Below are 19,960 nucleotides of genomic sequence, written 5' to 3'. Positions count from 1 at the left end.
GTTTTAATTCTCACTTCTACCGCTTGGTAGCTGGATAGCCTTAGGCAAGTTTCATACCTCCCTGAAATTCACTTAATTCAGTCTGTAAAATGGCATAATAACTTATTATAGCATCCTTTTAGGAATTTTAAATCAGTTCTTGAAATAAAAGTACACAATATATAGACAAGTATGGATTCCTCAATAGGTGTTTGACCTTTCATTTCTCCAGTATCCCACCCGCATCAAATAAAGAAAAATACTTTTTAAAATTTACGAATATTTCATTGTTGTAAAGTTAAAGCCATAAAAATAATCAAATGGCCTACTATCATACCGTTAGAAGAAAAAGAAAAAGGTGTTCATGAGAGTTCCATATTAGAATACAAGTTTTCCTTAGGCACCTGTTTATGTATGCTATTCTGCTCTTTACAATAAATAATTAAATTTAAAAGACTTAATTCCTCACTTTTAAGACCTTATTAGTTTACAAATTACATATTGACCTATGCTAAATTTTATACCGACCCACGCTAATGAATTCAGTACAGAAAACAAAAAACACTGCACTCAAGCAAACTACATATATATATATATATATATATATAAAACTTATATGAGAATTGCTACTCCAGCTTTCTTTTGGTTTCCATTTGCATGAAATACCTTTTTCCATCCCCTTACTTTCAGTCTGTATGTGTCTCTAGGTCTGAAGTGGGTCTCTTGTAGACAGCAAATATATGGGTCTTGTTTTTGTATCCATTCAGCCAATCTGTGTCTTTTGGTGGGAGCATTTAGTCCATTTACATTTAAGGTAATTATCGATATGTGTGTTCCCATTCCCATTTTCTTAATTGTTTTGGGTTTGTTATTGTAGGTCTTTTCCTTCTTTTGTGTTTCTTGCCTAGAGAAGTTCCTTTAGCGGTTGTTGTAGAGCTGGTTTGGTGGTGCTGAACTCTCTCAGCTTTTGCTTGTCTGTAAAGGTTTTAATTTCTCCATCAAATCTGAATGAGATCCTTGCTGGGTAGAGTAATCTTGGTTGCAGGTTTTTCTCCTTCAACACTTTCAATGTGTCCTGCCACTCCCTTCTGGCTTGCAGAGTTTCTGCTGAAAGATCAGCTGTTAACCTTATGGGGATTCCCTTGTGTGTTATTTGTTGTTTTTCCCTTGCTGCTTTTAATATGTTTTCTTTGTATTTAATTTTTGACAGTTTGATTAATATGTGTCTTGGCGTATTTCTCCTTGGATTTATCCTGTATGGGACTCTCTGTGCTTCCTGGACTTGATTAACTATTTCCTTTCCCATATTAGGGAAGTTTTCAACTATAATCTCTTCAAATATTTTCTCAGTCCCTTTCTTTTTCTCTTCTTCTTCTGGAACCCCTATAATTCGAATGTTGGTGCGTTTAATGTTGTCCCAGAGGTCTCTGAGACTGTCCTCAGTTCTTTTCATTCTTTTTTCTTTATTCTGCTCTGCAGTAGTTATTTCCACTATTTTATCTTCCAGGTCACTTATCCGTTCTTCTGCCTCAGTTATTCTGCTATTGATCCCATCTAGAGTACTTTTAATTTCATTTATTGTGTTGTTCATCGTTGCTTGTTTCATCTTTAGTTCTTCTAGGTCCTTGTTAACTGATTCTTGCATTTTGTCCATTCTATTGTCCATTCTATCTCCAAGATTTCGGATCAACCTTACTATCATTATTCTGAATTCTTTTTCCGGTAGACTGCCTATTTCCTCTTCATTTGTTGGGTCTCGTGGGGTTTTATCTTGCTCCTTCATCTGCTGTGTGTTTTTCTGTCTTTTCATTTTGCTTATCTTACTGTGTTTGTGGTCTCCTTTTTTGCAGGCTGAAGGTTCGTAGTTCCTGTTGTTTTTTGTGTCTGTCCCCAGTGGCTAAGGTTGGTTCAGTGGGTTGTGTCGGCTTCCTGGTGGAGGGTACTAGTGCCTATGTTCTGGTGGATGAGGCTGGATCTTGTCTTTCTGGTGGGCAGGTCCATGTCTGGTGGTGTGTTTTGGGGTGTCTGTAGACTTATTATGATTTTGGGCAGCCTCTCTGCTAATGGGTGGGGTTGTGTTCCTGTCTTGCTAGTTGTTTGGCATAGGATGTCCAGCACTGTAGCTTGCTGGTCGTTGAGTGAAGCTGGGTGCTGGTGTTGAGATGGAGATCTCTCGGAGATTTTTGCTGTTTGATATTATGTGCAGCTGGGAGGCCTCTTGTGGACCAGTGTCCTGAAGTTGGCTCTCCCACCTCAGAGGCACAGCACTGACTCCTGGCTGCAGCACCAAGAGCCTTTCATCCACAGGGCTCCTTAATTTGGGATGATTCGTTGACTATTCAGGTATTCCACAGATGCAGGGTATATCAAGTTGATTGTGGAGCTTTAATCCGCTGCTTCTGAGGCTGCTGGGAGAGATTTCCCTTTCTCTTCTTTGTTCTCACAGCTCCCAGGGGCTCAGCTTTGGATTTGGCCCCGCCTGTGCGTGTAGGTCGCCGGAGGGCGTCCGCTCCCCGCCCAGACAGGACGGGGCCAAAGGAGCCGCCGACTCGGAGGCTCTGGCCCACCCAGGCCGGGGGGTAGGGAGGGTCACGGAGTGCGGGGCGGGCCCGCAGCGGCAGAGGCCGGGGTGACGCCGCAGCCTGAGGCGCGCCGCGCGTTCTCCCGGGGGAGCCGTCCCTGGATCCCGGGACCCCGGCAGTGGCGGGCCGCACAGGCTCCCCGGAAGGGCGTGTGGCTAGTGACCTGTGTTCGCACACAGGCCTCCTGGTGGCGGCAGCAGCGGCCTTAGCGTCTCATGTCTGTCTCTGGGCTCCGCACTTTTAGCCGCGGCTCGCGCCCGTCCCTGGAGCTCTCTCAAGCAGCGTTCTTAATCCCCTCTCCTCGTGCACCAGGAAACAAAGAGGGACGTAAAAGTCTCTTGCCTCTTCGGCAGGTCCAGACTTCTCCCCGGACTCTCCCCCGGCTAGCCGCGGTGCACTAACGCCCTGCAGGCTGTGTTCACGCCGCCAACCTCACGCCGCCAACCTCAGTCCTCTCCCGGCGCTCCGACAAAAGCCGGAGCCTCAGCTCCCAGTCCCGCCCGCCCCGGCGGGCGAGCAGACAAGCCTCTCGGCTGGCGAGTTCCGGTCGGCCCGATCCTCTGCGCTGGAATCTGTCCGCTTTGCCCTCCGCACCCCTGTTGCTGTGCTCTCCTCCGCGGCTCCCAAGCTCCCCCACTCCGCCTCCCGAAGCCTCCACCCGCGAAGGGGCTTCCTAGTGTGTGGACACTTTTCCTCCTTCACAGCTCTCTCCCGCTGGTGCAGGACCCGTCCCTATCCTTTTGTCTCTGTTTAGTTTTTTCTTTTGCCCTAACCAGGTACATGGGGGGTTCCTTGCCTTTTGGGAGGTCTGAGGTCTTCTGCCAGCGTTCAGTAGGTGCTCCGTAGGAGTTGTTCCACGCGTAGATGTATTTCTGGTGTATCTGTGGGGAGGAAGGTGATCTCCGCGTCTTACTCTTCCGCCATCTTCCCGGAAGTCTCCTATGTATTTATATTTTAAATGGATTCCTTTTGGATAGAATATACTAAGGTCTTGTTTTTAAGTCCAGTCTGGTCATCTCAGGCTATTTACTTTTAACGTTATTATTGATCTTGTTAGATTTAGGCCTGCCATTTTATTATTAGTTGTCTGTTTGTAACATCTGGTTTTCTTTCTTTGTTCCCTTTTCCCTGCCTTTTTTGGTATTATTTGAATGTATGTTTTGTATTCTGTTTTAATTCATTTATTGGCTTTTTGGGTTTATCTTTTTTTGAGTGTTTATCTTATTTTTAGTTATTGCTTTAGGGATTACATTATACAAATCTTTCAAAATCTGCTTTGGAACTCCTTTTACATTACCCCACTGACCTTTGTGTTACACTTATAAGTAGTATGCCATATATTGAAATGCTTTCAGCAGTTATGCAAAACTTAACTTAAAAGGAGAAAAGTGATAGTTTGTTATATTTACCCAGATATAATAATTCTTAAATTTGAAGACATAATGTCTAAAACTTCAAAAATTTGGTGAAAGACATAAATTTACAAATTTAAAAAGGTCAGCAGACTCCATGGATAAGTTCAAAGAAAGCCATTTACAGATACATTGTAATCAGTCTGCTAATGACTAAAGATAAAGAACAGTTCTTGAGAACACCTAAAGAAATAATGATTCAAATAATTGTGGATTTCTTCTCAGACACCACAGTGACTGGAAGACAGTGGAACACCATCTAAAAGTACTGAAAGTAAAGAATGGTCAACCCTGAATTATGTATCTAATGAAAACAATTTCTAGGAATTACAATGATATAAAGACATTCCCAGGGAAACTAAGAGAATTTGTTGCCAGCATACCTACTCTAAAAGAAATAAAATTTCTTCAGGCTGGTGGAAATGATATAAGCAGGGTACTTGGATCTTCAGGAATGAAGGAAGAGCAGCAGAGTATATAAGAGTATCCTGTTGTCCTGGCCTCAGTGTAGGTTCTGAACTTGACCAAATTTGTTAGATTTATGTTTGGCTGATAGTTTTCCAGTTTTTAACTCGAGCTCACACTTTGGGCTCTGTTTCTTTATTCCTGCATGATATATTGCTACCCCAGGTTTATTTCCTGTCTCTTGTGTTTAAGTTAGAATCTTAGATAAAGTTTGTTTGACTCTCTTGTTTTCTAAAAATGTGCTTCCCATTAGCTGAGCTTAATAAGTATATATTTTAATTTTGTTAGAATAAAGATGCCATGTATAGTCTTATATTTGTGGCCTGTTTTAAAATGGTCATGAAAATTATGTTTATTTCACTCCACCTGAGAAGCTATTTAATTTTATTTCTCTCTCTTTCCCAAATACTTTCGTAGGATGACAAAATCGTTAATTTTCCAACTATATTATATATAGTATTTTACTCAGTATTGTAATTGGAGTAATATTATAATTAGCTCAGGTTTTTTCTAACAAATGGAAAGGCCTATATATTAAGTTACTTAGACAAAAAATGTCCTTTTGTTACATTTGTTCATTTAATATATGCAGTCCTGCACGTTTAAGTCTTATTCATCACGTATAGGAAATAAGAAATGTCAGCTCCTGTTTCCTCTTCGCATTCCTTAGTATTTTGACCTTTGATACTGACAGTATGTGTTCTTTTCTTTGTCAAAAGTGTTATTAATTTTAATATCTGAAAATGTATGTGTATCTGTTAAAGCAGCATGTGAATACTGATCTGTTAAAAGTAAATAATCAAATTATAGAAAATTTAAATTCATAATCACATATTGTTTCCCCATTTCACAGTACAATAAAGGCAATGCTGAATAAAAATGGTGGACAGTTGCAAGCCTTAGTAGTTTTTTGTTTTTTTTGTTTTTTTTGTTTTGCGGTACGCGGGCTTCTCACTGCTGTGGCCTCTCCCGCTGCGGAGCACAGGCTCCGGACGCGCAGGCTCAGCGGCCATGGCTCACGGGCCCAGCCGCTCCACGGCATGTGGGATCTTCCCGGACCGGGGCACGAACCCGTGTCCCCTGCATCGGCAGGCAGACTCTCAACCACTGCGCCACCAGGGAAGCCCGCTTTAGTAGTTTTTGCAGCCATGTCAAAACACTGTTTTACACAGTTAATTATTTTTGAAATAATGATGAAAATAGTTTATTTTGCTTTACTCCCATGTGATTTTGATGGATTTTTCAAATTCTTTTAAGTAGGTGGCTTATAGGTACTACAATTCAGAAGTATTGGTGTAATTAAAATTTTTTTCTACAGAAAGATTAAGATTTTAGCATTGTCATCACCATACTTAGAGTATAATAGTCTAGAAACTTGAAAATTATCTTTGACTTTTTCCTGTTTCACCATTTTCCATTTCCAACCAAGCATACTCTCTGCTTTTCTTAAGATATCTCTGGAATTTACCTGTAAGCTCTGTCACACTGCCTTCATTCTCATCAACTGTCTACTTGTTTTCTCTGCCTATAATCTCTTTCCATTTCATTGCTTTCTGCATATTTACCATTTTCATATTTCCAAAAGAGTCCTTTCATCCTTTGAGAATCTTCAGGAAGTGTTATGTTCTCACTGTGATAAGTCCAAACTTCTCTACCCAGTATTCATTATCATCAATGTCTCCACCAAGCCCTCTGTACTGAACTTATTTTCTGCTTTTTTTCCCATTGGTATCTTTGGTACTTGTCGGGTCTCAAATAGTCCATTGTGCATGTTGTATTTATTTTTTCACTTGCATGCCTTTCCTCATGCTTTCAACCCCATCCCCATGCCTCGCTTGAAATGCTATATCCATTTTATTTTTGACCTATTCGAGTTCTCATTTCCTTCAATAAATTTTGCAAAAGCTTCTCCAACCCTTCATCTAACTCTTCTTTTCCTGAGCTCCTATCACACAATGTCTTTTATATGTGATGTGATTCTTAGTGGCAGAAACCTTGTCTCATTCTTCTCTCAGCACCTGGCTCTGTGGTGTGTAAGCTGATTCGTTGCATTTCTGTCCCATTTCACTCCCCTAATAACTTTATAAAGTGAGGTCAGGAAGATTTCTTGTTTCTTTTTCTTTTTATTCAGTTCTAAAACATGTTCTTCTGTCAACTCCCTCACCCCACACACCCCATCAGAAGCAATCTGAAATAGATAAGCAGACAGACTTGGCTAGAGGAAATACTGTGCTAATGGAGCCAAGAGTGAAATTGACCCCCATGTGCATCAGTTAGGTGAAAACAGAACAAAACTCCCATTGGGAGTCACAGACTGTTCATTGAATCCTATCTCCTGTCTTCAAATATGTATTTCTGTAGTAATGGGGAAATAAGAAAATAAAGTGTGAACTTCCTAGCACAAATCCCTTCTATATATTAGTAAAATAACTAGAAATTAATGTATTTTTGCACTTGTATTACTTTTATAAAAAATAGTTATTAAAAATGCTCCTGTTAAGAGTAAGTGTATAACAAAGACCAGCAAACTTTTTTTTGTAAATGGTGAGATACTAAATGTTTTTAGGCTTTGCAGGCCACATATGGTCTCTGTCATATGTGTGTGTGTGTGTGTGTGTGTGTGTATATATATATATATATATATATATATACATTTTTTTTTCTTATTGTTGTTGTTGGGTTTTACCACACTTAAAAATAACCAGTCTTAGCTTGAGTGCAGTACAAAAGTGGGCCATGGGCCACATTTTGCCTGTGAGCCATAGTTTGCCAAGCTGTTTGCCAATAAGAAAAGCTAATCTGTGTAACTGGACATCCAAGAGGCAGAAGATTTTCTCTCCAATAGAGAAGACATTGCTCATACTAATCCAAGTCCTGAACAAACTGGAATGTGCCCAGTGGGGTGCATTCAAGTTGGGAGGATCATGAGAAACCTTAACCTGAGAGGAACAGCTTGTTGAACAGGGTCAGGTTGGAGAAGTGAGAGGTGGCATTACAGTGGTCTTCAATACGGAAGTTCCGTGATACGAGAGAAGCAGACTTGTCCTGCGCAGTGCTCCCTGTAGAGCCTCGAGTGCAGTGTGCTGTCCTGGACAGAGTAATGTCCTTCCCCTAGAGACTGGTTAGCAGAACCTCCTCTGCTCTGAGTGCTTCCTGGTGGTTTTCCCTGAGAAGGACAGAATACCTTATAAAGAACTTCCCCCCTCTTTCAGAAGTGGTGATTTGGTGTATGCCATGTCTCACCATGGAATAGATTACAAATATATACAAATATATTACAAATATAGACACCAATAATGAAGGAATATTGGAGTAAATGGAAGGATTTCATTCAGGTGGGATTAAAGTAAATCTTCATAGGATTTTGGGTTTTAAAAGAGGAACCACGTGGCTAGACAATATCTAAAAATATTACCTTACAATAATTTTATTATTATAATCTTAACTGTGGTGAAAATTTCAAAAGCCATCCTCATTCTTAGTCCAGAAATTTTCTACTTAGTTCACATGAACAAGGTGCACTTACTGGGATACTATAATTTATGTTTTTAAGTCTCCTACTATCTACTTAGATAGAAGGTAAAAACCACAAAAGTAGCAAGAACCAGTTACCATGAAGTGACTGTAATTGTTCTTCTTTCACATTTGCGACAGCTTTTGATTCATCGGGAAGCAGAAGCCATAGCAACAGACTTTTGGCTCAGATTCATCACTTTGTGTTTCTCCTTTCTCCAATGTCAGCACTTTTCCCTTTTTAAAAAAATTCTGGCAGACTAATTTAAAGACACCTACTTAAGTTGGATTATTTGCATACTGGACCTAAATCCTGCACTTCAGTATTAATGTCTATGGAAATATTTGCAGCTACTAATTTTATTTGGTTGAACTGTTACAGTGTTGATTCATTTTATTTAATTAATTCATTTAATCAGGATGCAATTTATCTTGATTTTGGTTGTAGAGGTTGGCGATTTGAAGGAGCTGCAGACACTAGACATTTCTACCAATCGTTTGCTAACTTTACCCGAGAGGCTTCACCTGTGCCTTTCTCTGCAGTACCTCACTGTGGACCGAAATCGTCTGTGGTGTGTGCCGCGCCATCTCTGCCAGCTGCCCAGCCTCAATGAGCTCTCCATGGCTGGAAACCGTCTTGCATTTTTGCCGCTTGGTAAGTAATCATGTTTATGTGGTAAAGCAAAACAGCTAAAGAACAAGATGGAAAGTCTTTGCTAGGAAGGATTAGTTAGTTTCCTTCATTCTGCTCATCTTGAAGATGCTTCTCTAAATCCATTTTTGCAGTGAACAAAGCATCATTCCCAGTTTAAAAAGTTTATTTCTGTTAGGGATTTCATATTTTAAAAAACTTGTGCTAAAAGTTTGTTTAGAGACAAAATATATGAGATATGAGATGATTTACTCAGAGAAAGGAATTAAAATATATGTATTATATATGTATATTTTGTATATATAAAATTATAAAATTGACAAGAGGTATTGAGCAATATGAAAGAATAGCTATTGTACAAATGTATCTGCTTACATGTTGACTTCTAGGTAAAAAAATTTTTATTGGGTATCCTAATGATTAGTATTGCCAGATAACCAGACTAGAAATTTTTAAAGACTTTTGAACTGCCTGCTGAGCTAGAAATGTCACCCTGGCTAATAAATAACATACTTTGCACTGTAGATCTCTGTAGCTGGCCCATTTTGATATATGTTAAAGAACATAGACCTTTAATAAACATATTTATTTTTACAGAGAATTGAATTATTTTGTTAACTTGTAAGAAACAAAACTGCCATTTAAAAAAAATTAAAAATTTGAAGGCCCACAGAACCCTAAACTGTTAGAATAAGCATCATATAATCCTATTCATAAAAGCATTTTTTATGAGTAATTTATCTCTGAGGGCAATGAAGTGAATAATTTACTAGCCCCTAAAAGGAAATATTTTCTACCGTAATACAGTATACATATTATTTTCAATTAAAAACCTCTTTAAGAAAACTTGAAAATCCTGAGAGACATGAACATCAATTTGAGTAATAATAAATAATTATCCAATTTAAGAAGATTACTTTTCTATAAATATAATTAAATTCTTTTTAGAAATTAAGAAAATAAAGTAAAACCATTTCAGAAGTAACCTACCTTTCTAAGAAATCAGAGGTTTTTTTCAAGTGAGAAAATTATTGAATATAAATTGGTATTAGAAAATAAATATACCTGCTGCATAAACCACAGGTTGTAGAACATTACCTGGAGTAAATCACCAAAACCTCTCTGAGCTTCATTTTCCTTGTCTGTAAACCAGAAATAACAATGTTTATCCTGCTTACTTTAGAGTTATTTTCAAGTTGAATAAAATAGCTGTTTCTTATCCACTCCAGCTGTGGTTCCTCATCCCCCTAGTCAATTGCTACTCATTCCTACCTGCTGTTTCAGTGACACAGTCGAGCGTGTGCTGTGGTGGCAGTGGTGTTGAGAGAAGAGAGGGAAGCCATTCCAGTAGGCGGCTGACCACTGTTAACAGTTGGGGTGCCAAGGAGTGACATTATGTGTCCTGCTGAGTGGTTACAGCAGCAGATGACCTGAGTGGCAGTGGCTAGTGCAAAGTGATAGAAATGGCTGTGGGGTAGAGGATAGAGTTCACTACACTTTGCCCGGCTGCTTTCTGCTTTCAGTTATGTACTGGGGCATCTTCTCTATGCACTGTGGTGAATGCTGCTGTGGCTACAGAAGTGGGCATCCCTTCTTCAGCACTCAGTGTTCAGTGGTAAGGACAGCCTAACAAGTTAGTTTCTATCTCCAGGTTTCTTGTCACCCACAAAGCCTTGCCTCTGTGATAGAGGAGGTTTTCCTTTGTGAACTTGTTAATATGTTATCAAAGAGAGGCAAGAGGGGGCTTTCCTGGTGGCGCAGTGGTTGAGAGACCGCCTGCCGATGCAGGGGACACGGGTTCGTGCCCCGGTCCGGGAAGATTCCCACATGCCGCAGAGCGGCTAGACCCATGAGCCATGGCCGCTGAGCCTGCGTGTGGAGCCTGTGCTCCGCAACGGGAGAGGCCACAACAGTGAGAGGCCCGCGTACCGCAAAAAAAAAAGAGAGAGGCAAGAGGGTCTTCACTGAGTTCTGAGGAGGGTCCCTCCCAACATTCAAGGTCACCGTAACTCTCAAACCTGGGACCGTGTACAGCCCAAGATATGGAAGCAGCTTCCACACTCCCCTGGGTACCATCTCAACTCACAAGGCTCACAGCCCTGACAGGACACAGGCCTGTGGGCAGGCTTTACTCTACTTTAGAAAGACATACAAGCAAGAGGATGGTGATGAAGATCATCCAGTGAGAAAGAAACAGGCTGCCTGAAGCAATGCTCTGCCCTGGTCTCAGAGAACAGCATGAGTAAAGGGCCAGGGGGCCAAGACAAGCACTGGTGGCCTTTCTATATTGTTGGGTTGGATGATCTTTGTAAAGAAATGGGTGGGACAACTAGAGAGCTACAGTATGAGGTTGCCCAAAGAGGGCTTCAGAAGAGCAGAGACAGCATAATCTATGAAGATGAGGAAATTGAAGCTGACAGAAATAACAATCTTCTCAGTCTCATTTTGGTTTTTGATTTTTGTTTTTGACACCATTGAAGGTGGATTTGGAAAGGGAATTCAATTAAGTCTTTAGGAAGAAAATAAATCCATAGCTGTCCTTCCATGGAGTTTGTGTACTTGAAACCCTTCCTTGAACTCCTTTCTGATACAGCAAAGCCATCTAATGCTAAGAACTATGCGGGACAGAGTCAAGTGAAGTAGGCAGCTGCTGGCACTGCCTTTCCTCAGAGAACTGAACTGTTCCTGGAAACTTAGCATATAGGGATGCCTCTTTACAGTAGTTAGGAGATACGGTGTGTATACACATACACATAACTACAGTTTTCAAATAGAAGGCTCCTATGTTTAACCATGATTCTAATGTAGAACTTGAGTGTTTATGAAATGGGTGCTTTAATATCACTGCCTGTGATTGGAGGTAGGAGTCTTATTTTGGGGAGCTACTCGCTGAATTCAGTTTCTTGCCAAAGAACTTTGACTTAGGAGAAAAGCAGTTTTTTATGGGGCTTTTTAAAGGAATGTCAGATTACAGCCTCTTCAAAAAGTGACTACAGAAGCTATAGTAAGGATGACTTAAATCACTTGTAATACTATCAAAATTATTAACACTCGTGGAGGGTGTTCTTTTTAAGAAGAAAAGTTGTATCAAGAAAGAAGGATGTTCCTGCTATAACTATACCATGACAGCTGAATGACAGATTAGTCTACACACAGAAACTCTGTTCCCACTGCTGTCAGTGAGGAGGTGGGGAAATTAATAACTTGAGCCTCATGCTATGAGACTTAATAGAGGCCTTGAAACATGAATATTTGTTGTTGATTCAATATAGCTCTGTTGACTAAATAGCTCATAAAGATCTGACTCACCTCTGGGCTTCTGAAAATTTAGGAAAATACAAAGAAAAGAGTTTTTTCCTGTAAGACTTTTTTACTAGGTTTACTGGTTTCTCTTGCATAATTAATAAACCATTATTCAGTAATGTTTACAACTTATTTAATGTTGAATAATAGATACAAGTACTGTGAGGTTGCCCATGTACAGACTGACTATGGAAGAGCATTTTTTAGTTAGCCCCCAGGAAGTGCTGTGTCAGCTAAACTCAATGTCAGGAACTTCTGTAGTTTAAGAAAACAAAAGTTGCGCCCACGGTGGCAGGTGGAATTTTTGAGTGTTAATTTAGAAAACAGTGAATGAATTCTTAGCTAAGAACAAATGACATTGAGATTTATGGAGTATCCTGGTGTGTAAACTACCATGTAGTAAACCCCAAAGTTAGTGAGAAAACAGCTTCCTACCAGTGGATAATTATTTGTGTTTCTAAATCAGTCCCAGGGTTGTTCCTTGGACATTCTAGTAGTGAAGTATTTATTTTCTCAGGAGAAGTTATTCTGTGTGCCAAGGACGTGTGCTATGAGTGAAATGACAGCTCCTTTATTGCTGTGGGTTATACCCTATAACTTTGATAGGGATGTAAAACTGGCCCTTTATCACATAACAGGAGATCACTCCAATTTTTTGTAGTAGCTGTAGTCGTTTTTCCTTTGTAGGAGCTGGATACATTGTGTAGGGGAAAAAAAAAGTTTATTCCAAGTATTGGTGCAGTTTTATTTAGAAAGTAGCTTGTAGGCATTTTCAAAACCCATGTTGAAATCTCTTCTTTTGTTGCAAATGGCATATAAAAGACACAAATTTTTAACTACACTTGTTTTTTCTATTACTTCTCATTCCTGCTTTCTTTGTATCTGCTTAGAAGGTCAGGAAAAGAATTGCTGTTTACTGTTTTTCAAGGAAATACTTAAGTCCACAAAGTGAAGCTATTAGAACTTCAACTCTAGGATGGAAACCAGATGGAAACCAATTAATAATTCCTTAATCTCAGACTTAGAGATGCATGTAAACTGTACTTTACTGAACCATGGAATGTATTTGATCTGCAGCTTGAAGAAGTACTGCCTTGAGGTCATTGTTTAATGGGAATAGTTTGCAAAGTTTGTAGCCTTAAATACGTTTCAGTGCTAAAATACTTCTTCTGGCTCAGACCAGAAGTCCCAGAGGTTGGAATCAGTCTTATTTTTGAGTCGAAGGTATCTTGGCTTTCCAAGGAGGGACCCAAACATGCCATTAAAATCGTGTTCTGTAGAGACTGTTGGGCAGGTCTCTAATCAAAGGCATAATGAAAAAGGAGAAAAGAAAGGCTTGAAAACAAGGTCCAAAAACTAGTAGTGGGAAGAAATGAGAGAGAAGTATTCTGTTAACTAAAGTTTATATGACCCTATTTCAGGAGCAAAGTTGTAACTCTGCAATGTATATTTGTTCAAGAAAATGGATGTGCAGTCCTCCTTTTTGAGCTCTATCTTTTTGCAAGTATTTATAAAAAAAATTTTTCATCCTGGTGCTGCTTACTCATCTGACTTTTTCCACTGTCTTAATGATCCCCTCTGCTTTATTTTTTTTATCGTATCAGACCTTTACTCTTGCCTTAAGGTTTTCTTAGAGCATTAACAGGATTATTTAATATGGCTGACAGGATTATTTAACATGGCTTCTACAGTGTGGGCAGACATTGACTTTACTATGCTAATATATGAAGAGAAAAGTTCACCTAGAGTAGGTGAACTTTAAAGGGACAAATGTATATTTTTCTCAAAGTTTTGGAATAGGATTTTGGAGTAGGCAGTGATTAATATGAAAAAGTGAACCTGTTTTCCTCAGATATCAATTTTAAAAAAGAATTGCTGCTTATTCTTAAAAAGGTACAGATGTGAAACAAAAATAAGTAGTGTGAGGGCTAGATTCATGAGCGGAATCTTTGCCAGCGAAGTTTTTGTTAATTTGGTTTTCTAAATAGTGGCAAGAATGTATGGTACAAGCAAAGTCTGGAAGACGTTGTCAGTTGACTTTAAAGCAAGAATCTGGAGTTTCTGTCAGTCTTAGTTTTCAGCCAAGTTCTTAAATTTGGGGAGAGGGAGGACAGGTCCCAGTCCAGCTGAGCAAGAGCTGAAGGTAAGATGCAGAGTGAAGATGTTTTGCTCTCCGCGCTGGCTGCCCTGGCCTAGAAGATGTGTTGCTGTAATGCCCAAGCCTGTGCGGGACAGTCAGCGTGAAGGCTCCTTCTCTAGGATCTTCTCTGAAGGAATTCTTGGTATTTCTTGCAACTGCAGCCCTAAATCTGTAAGTCAGACCTACCCCATCTTTTAACAGAAGCCAAGGAATATTTTGTTCATCATTTATCTCCTTGTCATTGTCTCCTGACGTCACACCTGGATGCTTGGGCATGCCCGTCCTCAGGTGCCTACTGCACCCATGCCGCCTGCTAAGGTAGTGTCACTTCCTACATTATGTGGGAGTGCCCTGCTTATATGGAAATGATCTGTTAAGGGAGGCTGCCTAACTAACGTCATGGTGAAGCAGGCAGGCATGCTTTTAAATTCCAGCTCTACCATTTAATAGCTGTATGATCTTGAGCTTAGAAAAGCTATTTAATTTGTCTAAGTCTCAGTAATGGGGTAATATTAATACCTACTTCATAGCACTTTTGTGAGAACTAAATAAGATTTAAAACACTTCTGTCACTCATAAATACTACATAAGCACACAATCAATATAAACTTTTATTGTTTGACTAGACTGTAAGAAAGGGTTGAGACAGCTTATGTCTTATACCCTAAGCATCTAGCACAGTATCTTGCCCATTGCTTATAATAATTTCTTTATTACTTGACTGTGCAACGCAAGTAGAGATGCTAATGCTTGAATATTTAAACCAACTGCAGAGGAAGTCTTCAGTCATTCAAATTCATTAAAATCAATTTATTTTAATTTAACAGTTGATGATCTACTGTGTGTAAAATATCTTATTAAATTCACTGTGAAATCTTATTTGGTAAAAGTTGAATATATCAGGGAGACGCAAGAGGGAAGAGATATGGGGACATATGTATATGTATAACTGATTCACTTTGTTATAAACCAGAAACTAACACACCATTGTAAAGCAATTATACTCCAATAAAGATATTAAAACAAAAAGTTGAATAGATCAGAAAGAATATGATTATGTAAAAGATTTAATGGAGTGTGTGTGTGTGTGTGTGTGTGTGTGTGTGTGTGTGTGTGTATTTAGAGAAACTAGCACTTTAAAAAATTCATTATTCTGAATAAGTAGTCAAAAAGTTCTCTTTGTCAAACGCATCATGTAGGTAATTTAATTAGTTTTAAAGATAATTTTGGAATACACTGTAAATTACTCTGAATTCATTGTGAAGAAACCCAGTTTTTATAGTAATTAAAAATGTAATTGTGACTAATAATCTGTCTGATTTATTGAACCACAATAATTGGAATTACATTGATAGAGCATTCCAAACAACCTGTTTTGATCTATTGCTTTCATGTGTGGTTTCTATTACCCCATCATTTTGTTGAAGAGAATACATCATTCACCTTTTGATAAAATAAATGAGTTTCATGCTGGTTAGTGTGCAGTAAACAGATCCTATTTGGTCTGGCGCATGCTGTCATTCTATGCTTGCTTTTACAGTTACAGTTAAAAGAGCAACAGCCTCAACACACAGGAGGTTTTTGTTCCATCTTCAGCCATGTGGACTGCATATGCCGGGGCCTTGAAGTTTAAGGAGAGAGAGAGAATTGGAGTTTATGCAGGACTATTAGCTTTTGCTAATTTTTAAGTAACAATACTTTGATCTATGAGTCTGGAAGAAAAAAAAGGGAAACATTTTAGACACAGTACACCACTTTAAAAAGCCACATGAAAAAGTTCTTTGTTGCTTTAGCATCTTTGCAGATGGACAGCTTCCTTGCTTTACATAGTTCACATACTTAGCAATTTTTGCACAGGAACTTAAAAAAATATTACTGCATGATATATTTATTGAAAACTGTTGGTCCATTGAAATTAAGAGAAGGAAGAAACAAACCACCTTATTAGCTAGTAGATTAACGGTCTCTTCCAAAGTTAATTATTGAGTGAGGATTTTCTTTTTTAAGAATAGAAGAAATAGCTCAAAGCTTTTTCATGCAGAAAGTACTTATATTTCAGCCTTATTATGATTAAAAATGCCATTCCTTTGTGCTTGGGGTTTTGCCAGCTGACGGCTTTTTGGCAAGAGCACACTCTCACAGCCGTGCCTGTGTAGCCTGTGACCTTGCTGGGTGTTTAGTTGTCTTAGCCTTGCCAGCAGGCTGTGCTGTGTCAGCTAAAGCAAGGGTTGCCTGGTTCTCTTTAGAATCATACACTCTGTTTTGTGATCTTCACTTTATATTCAGGAGAGAGAGATAAAAGACTAAGATGTATTGAGTACCACTCTTATGCAAGGGACCAAGCTTGACATTATATACATTGTTGCATCTTTATAACAAGCTCATGACATAGGTATTATTATCTTCATTTCACAGAGGAGTAACAGGCTTGGAGCATTTGAATTGGAAAGCCAGGTTTCAGAGGTCTGACTCCAAAGCCCACTACATCTTGTAATTTCAGTACTGCTTTTTCTTACTCTATTTGAGATTGTGTTATTTGCAAAGTTTAAATGTTTGTATTAAATACTCATGTCTGTGTGATAATATACTGGCTAATGTATAATAGATTTGAACACAGCTGATTTGTGTTTTCTTTCAGCTTCAGTAGAAAGTAGTTCATTCCATTACGGGCATGTATAAAAAATTATATTCCCCACACAAATTGGTCAGGAGGTATAAACAGAAATCTTTGGAATATTGAAAACCTGAGATAAGGTCTAAACCAAATAGCATTTTAAAATCATCAACTCTTCATTTTTTTCCTATAAAACTAGGATAGGAAAGAGGACTAAACCATATAAGAAGTAGCAAGTGCCAAATTTTATTTAACTTTGTATTATGATCTTTGCATGTAGCCTCATTTAATTTGGACAAGCTCTTTTGTGTATATTAGAGGAGAGAGGTATTTCCTCTGTCATGTCCCATTTTGTGTCCTTGGCTCAGGGAGATGAATTACTGTCTCTAGAGGTTGTTGCCTCCAACTCTTTTCTGTGCAGTTAAAGTATAGAAAAGAGTACCTTTTGCTGCATGCCAAAGAGAATTCTCTCTTAATTGGCCTTCTACTGTAGGCCACACTTCCAAATGTGTCACTAATAATGAGAATAATAATAACTGCCATATACTGGAGAAGGCTGTATGCCAAGAATTCTGCTTGATAATTTATGAACTTTGTTAGTAGTTTTCACTAAAATTAAGGGACAGCATTATTTTTCTCTTTATACAGATGAGGAAACTAAGGACACACATTTAGTAAATAGAAGAATGAAGATTCAGACCCAAGTTCTCTGACTCTGAGAGTGTGTTCCTGCTCCATTAATTAGTATCCTATACTCCTTACTACTGCATAAACTCAAGTAAAGAATCTTTCCCTGAAACCCCTGTAGGCTCTGACAGTCATATCTGAGACCAGAGCTCATTTATATTTTATCAGTGTAGTTTCAATTTTTTAAAAATTCCAAACTTTTCTATATGCCTTTAAAGTCTGCAGACTTCTATATGTGATGAAAGGATTTGTATACAGTCAGAGAAGTAGTGAAAAAATATAAAATAGGAATTTTTAATGTAATTTTGAGGTCTCTTTCATTGCAAGTAGATTCTGATATTTCTATGTATATTTTTTCCATCTATGTTTTATAAATTTGTAGCCTTTTATACCAGTAGAGAAGTTTATACATGTTTACTAAAGTAGCAATACATATTATTGTGGTAATTATGTATTCTTATGCTTAAAAAAACATACTGTATAGTGATTTAAATTTTACAGATTACTTTCACATTCGGTTTTAACAACTTGGTAAAGTTGAGGGGTTAGGCACTATTATGCCATTTTAACATATGTGCAAACTGAGGCTCTGATCACATGGCTAATAAGTGAAAGAACAGACACATAAGATATGAACAGACAATTCACAAAAAAGAAACTATGTAAAAATGGCCCTCAGACACATTGAAAAATGTTCACACTGATAATTAGAGAAATACAAATTCAGAATGACAGAAATTTTTAAATAAGACAACATGTTTTAAAACTTGGTGAAACTGTGGGAAAACCAATGCTCTCATACATTGATGAAGGGAATGCAAATTGGTGTAACTCCTCTGGAGGGAAATACCAAAGAATCTACACATGTATTTACCTTTTGACCTAACAAGTCCACTCCTAGGAATCTATGATGAAGGTATACTTCCAACAATATAGTTGTATACGTATACATGAGTTAGTATACTTACATATGTTTTGTAGATCTTTCTACTTAGGGATCCTAGAAGCAATGTCATTCCCATAGTAATGAGCACACCTAGCACTCAGATCTTGGTTTCTAAACACCATACCCTATTAAAAGGAATTAAGGCTCCTTGGAGAAGTAATTGATTTCAGGGCTATAGCAGGGAAAATACAAGCTGAGCTGGGATTGTCTTGTGGTGCCAGAAAGTATGATGATACTCAAAACGGATGAAAACTTGTTGAAAGAACATAAGGACCAATTTTAAGTGTTCCTAATTGCCAAAACTGAAACATTTTAACCACTACAATGAACAATAATGGTATTGGGTTTTTAGTCCTTACAATAAAATAAATATCCATGAATCCATACTGTTATAAAAATCAAATAAATGGGGGAGAAGGGATGGCTCCTCCTTACAGAAGAATTCCAGTTAATAAATGTAGACAGAAAGATGGTAATCGAAAATCACCACTAAATGAATACCGTGTAATAATTGTTGCAAACAAGACCCATTGATGAATGCTAAAATTAATGGGCAAAACTTTGAGAAGGAACAGGATATTTACATAGTCTTGGGGCTGTAGTAATCTGAAGACTTGACCTGGGACTTGGGGGAGCTGCTTCCAAGGTGGTTTACTCACATGGCTGTTGGCTGGCAGTCTCATTTCCTCTGCTGGAGGGCCCTCATGACAAAGGAGTTGTCTTCCTGAACAAGCGATCCAAGGGAGAGAGCAAAGAGGAAGCCACAATGCCTTTTGTGACTTACTCTGAAATCACAAAATCACACAGCAGTTCTGCTTATTGTGTTTGTTAGATATATTACAACCACCACACTGGGAAAGGGCATCTCTAGCTAGTAGGCCAGTAATTTTTTTTTCTCCCTAAGAGTTGCCACTTCCCAGTGCTTTTGTTGCCTGTTCCCAGTGCTGCCAATTTTGGTTCCTCTTTTTGTAACTTGCCCCAGTGCTATTCCTGGGCAAGAATACTGTGATAGGACTTGTAGTGGAAAAGAGGAGGTAATGTTCACCTTTTCCTACCCATTTCCATGGCAAACCCTTCCTTACCTCAATCTTATATTATCCCCCTCTCACTTAATGTAACAAATTATCCAGAACCCATCTGTGAAACAGAGACTTTATACAAGCCTCTTAATAGCTGTGATCATATTATATTACAGTTATCATTTTTCATGTCCGTCCTCAATATCATATTCATATCTGAATCCCCAAGGCCTACCATAGTGCCTAAAAGGTCCTTAATGGGTGAATGGGTTTTGTTTTGAAATGTAAATATGCTTAAGAACCACCTGATTTAGCTTTCTGGGCCTTTGTCTTTCCTAACTGTAGAAGGACAGGGGAAAAAGAGAGCTCCTTCCGCCTATTTCCTATTTTCACAAGCAGAATTATAGTTTGAAACTTTTCAGAGATTGAAAACTTTTCAAAGATTATGTTCTTACTTCAGGAGGCAGAGGGTTGGCAAGGCTACTGAGGATTCTGTTCTGTGCCTCTGTAACGATGAAGACAAATAGCTCTACCCTGTGAGTGATAGGAGTGGAAAGGAAAGCTGGTCGAACAATCTTGGGCACACAGTAGACAGGAAGGGATGACCTCGGCACTTGGAAGTGTCTCTGCTGCCTGTGATGGCCAGAG

At 38.7% G+C, this 19,960-nt stretch overlaps 1 protein-coding gene across 1 annotated transcript in view; it reads left to right on the top strand.

The window, feature by feature from the left end:
* The window catches only part of LRRC28 (leucine rich repeat containing 28), a 188,181-nt gene that overhangs the window by 118,195 nt on the left and 50,026 nt on the right, over positions 1-19,960 (top strand). The window contains exon 6 of the mRNA XM_082648402.1: positions 8,400-8,606. Coding sequence (XP_082504528.1) covers positions 8,400-8,606 — 207 coding nt within the window. The remainder of the gene's footprint in view (positions 1-8,399; positions 8,607-19,960) is intronic.

Source organism: Grampus griseus (assembly GCF_964374135.1).
Source record: "Grampus griseus genome assembly, chromosome: 2".
In the NCBI taxonomy this organism is placed as follows: Eukaryota; Metazoa; Chordata; class Mammalia; order Artiodactyla; family Delphinidae; genus Grampus; species Grampus griseus.
The sequence above is the reverse complement of the archived record's forward strand: the minus strand, read 5'-3'. Positions and strand labels throughout refer to the sequence as shown.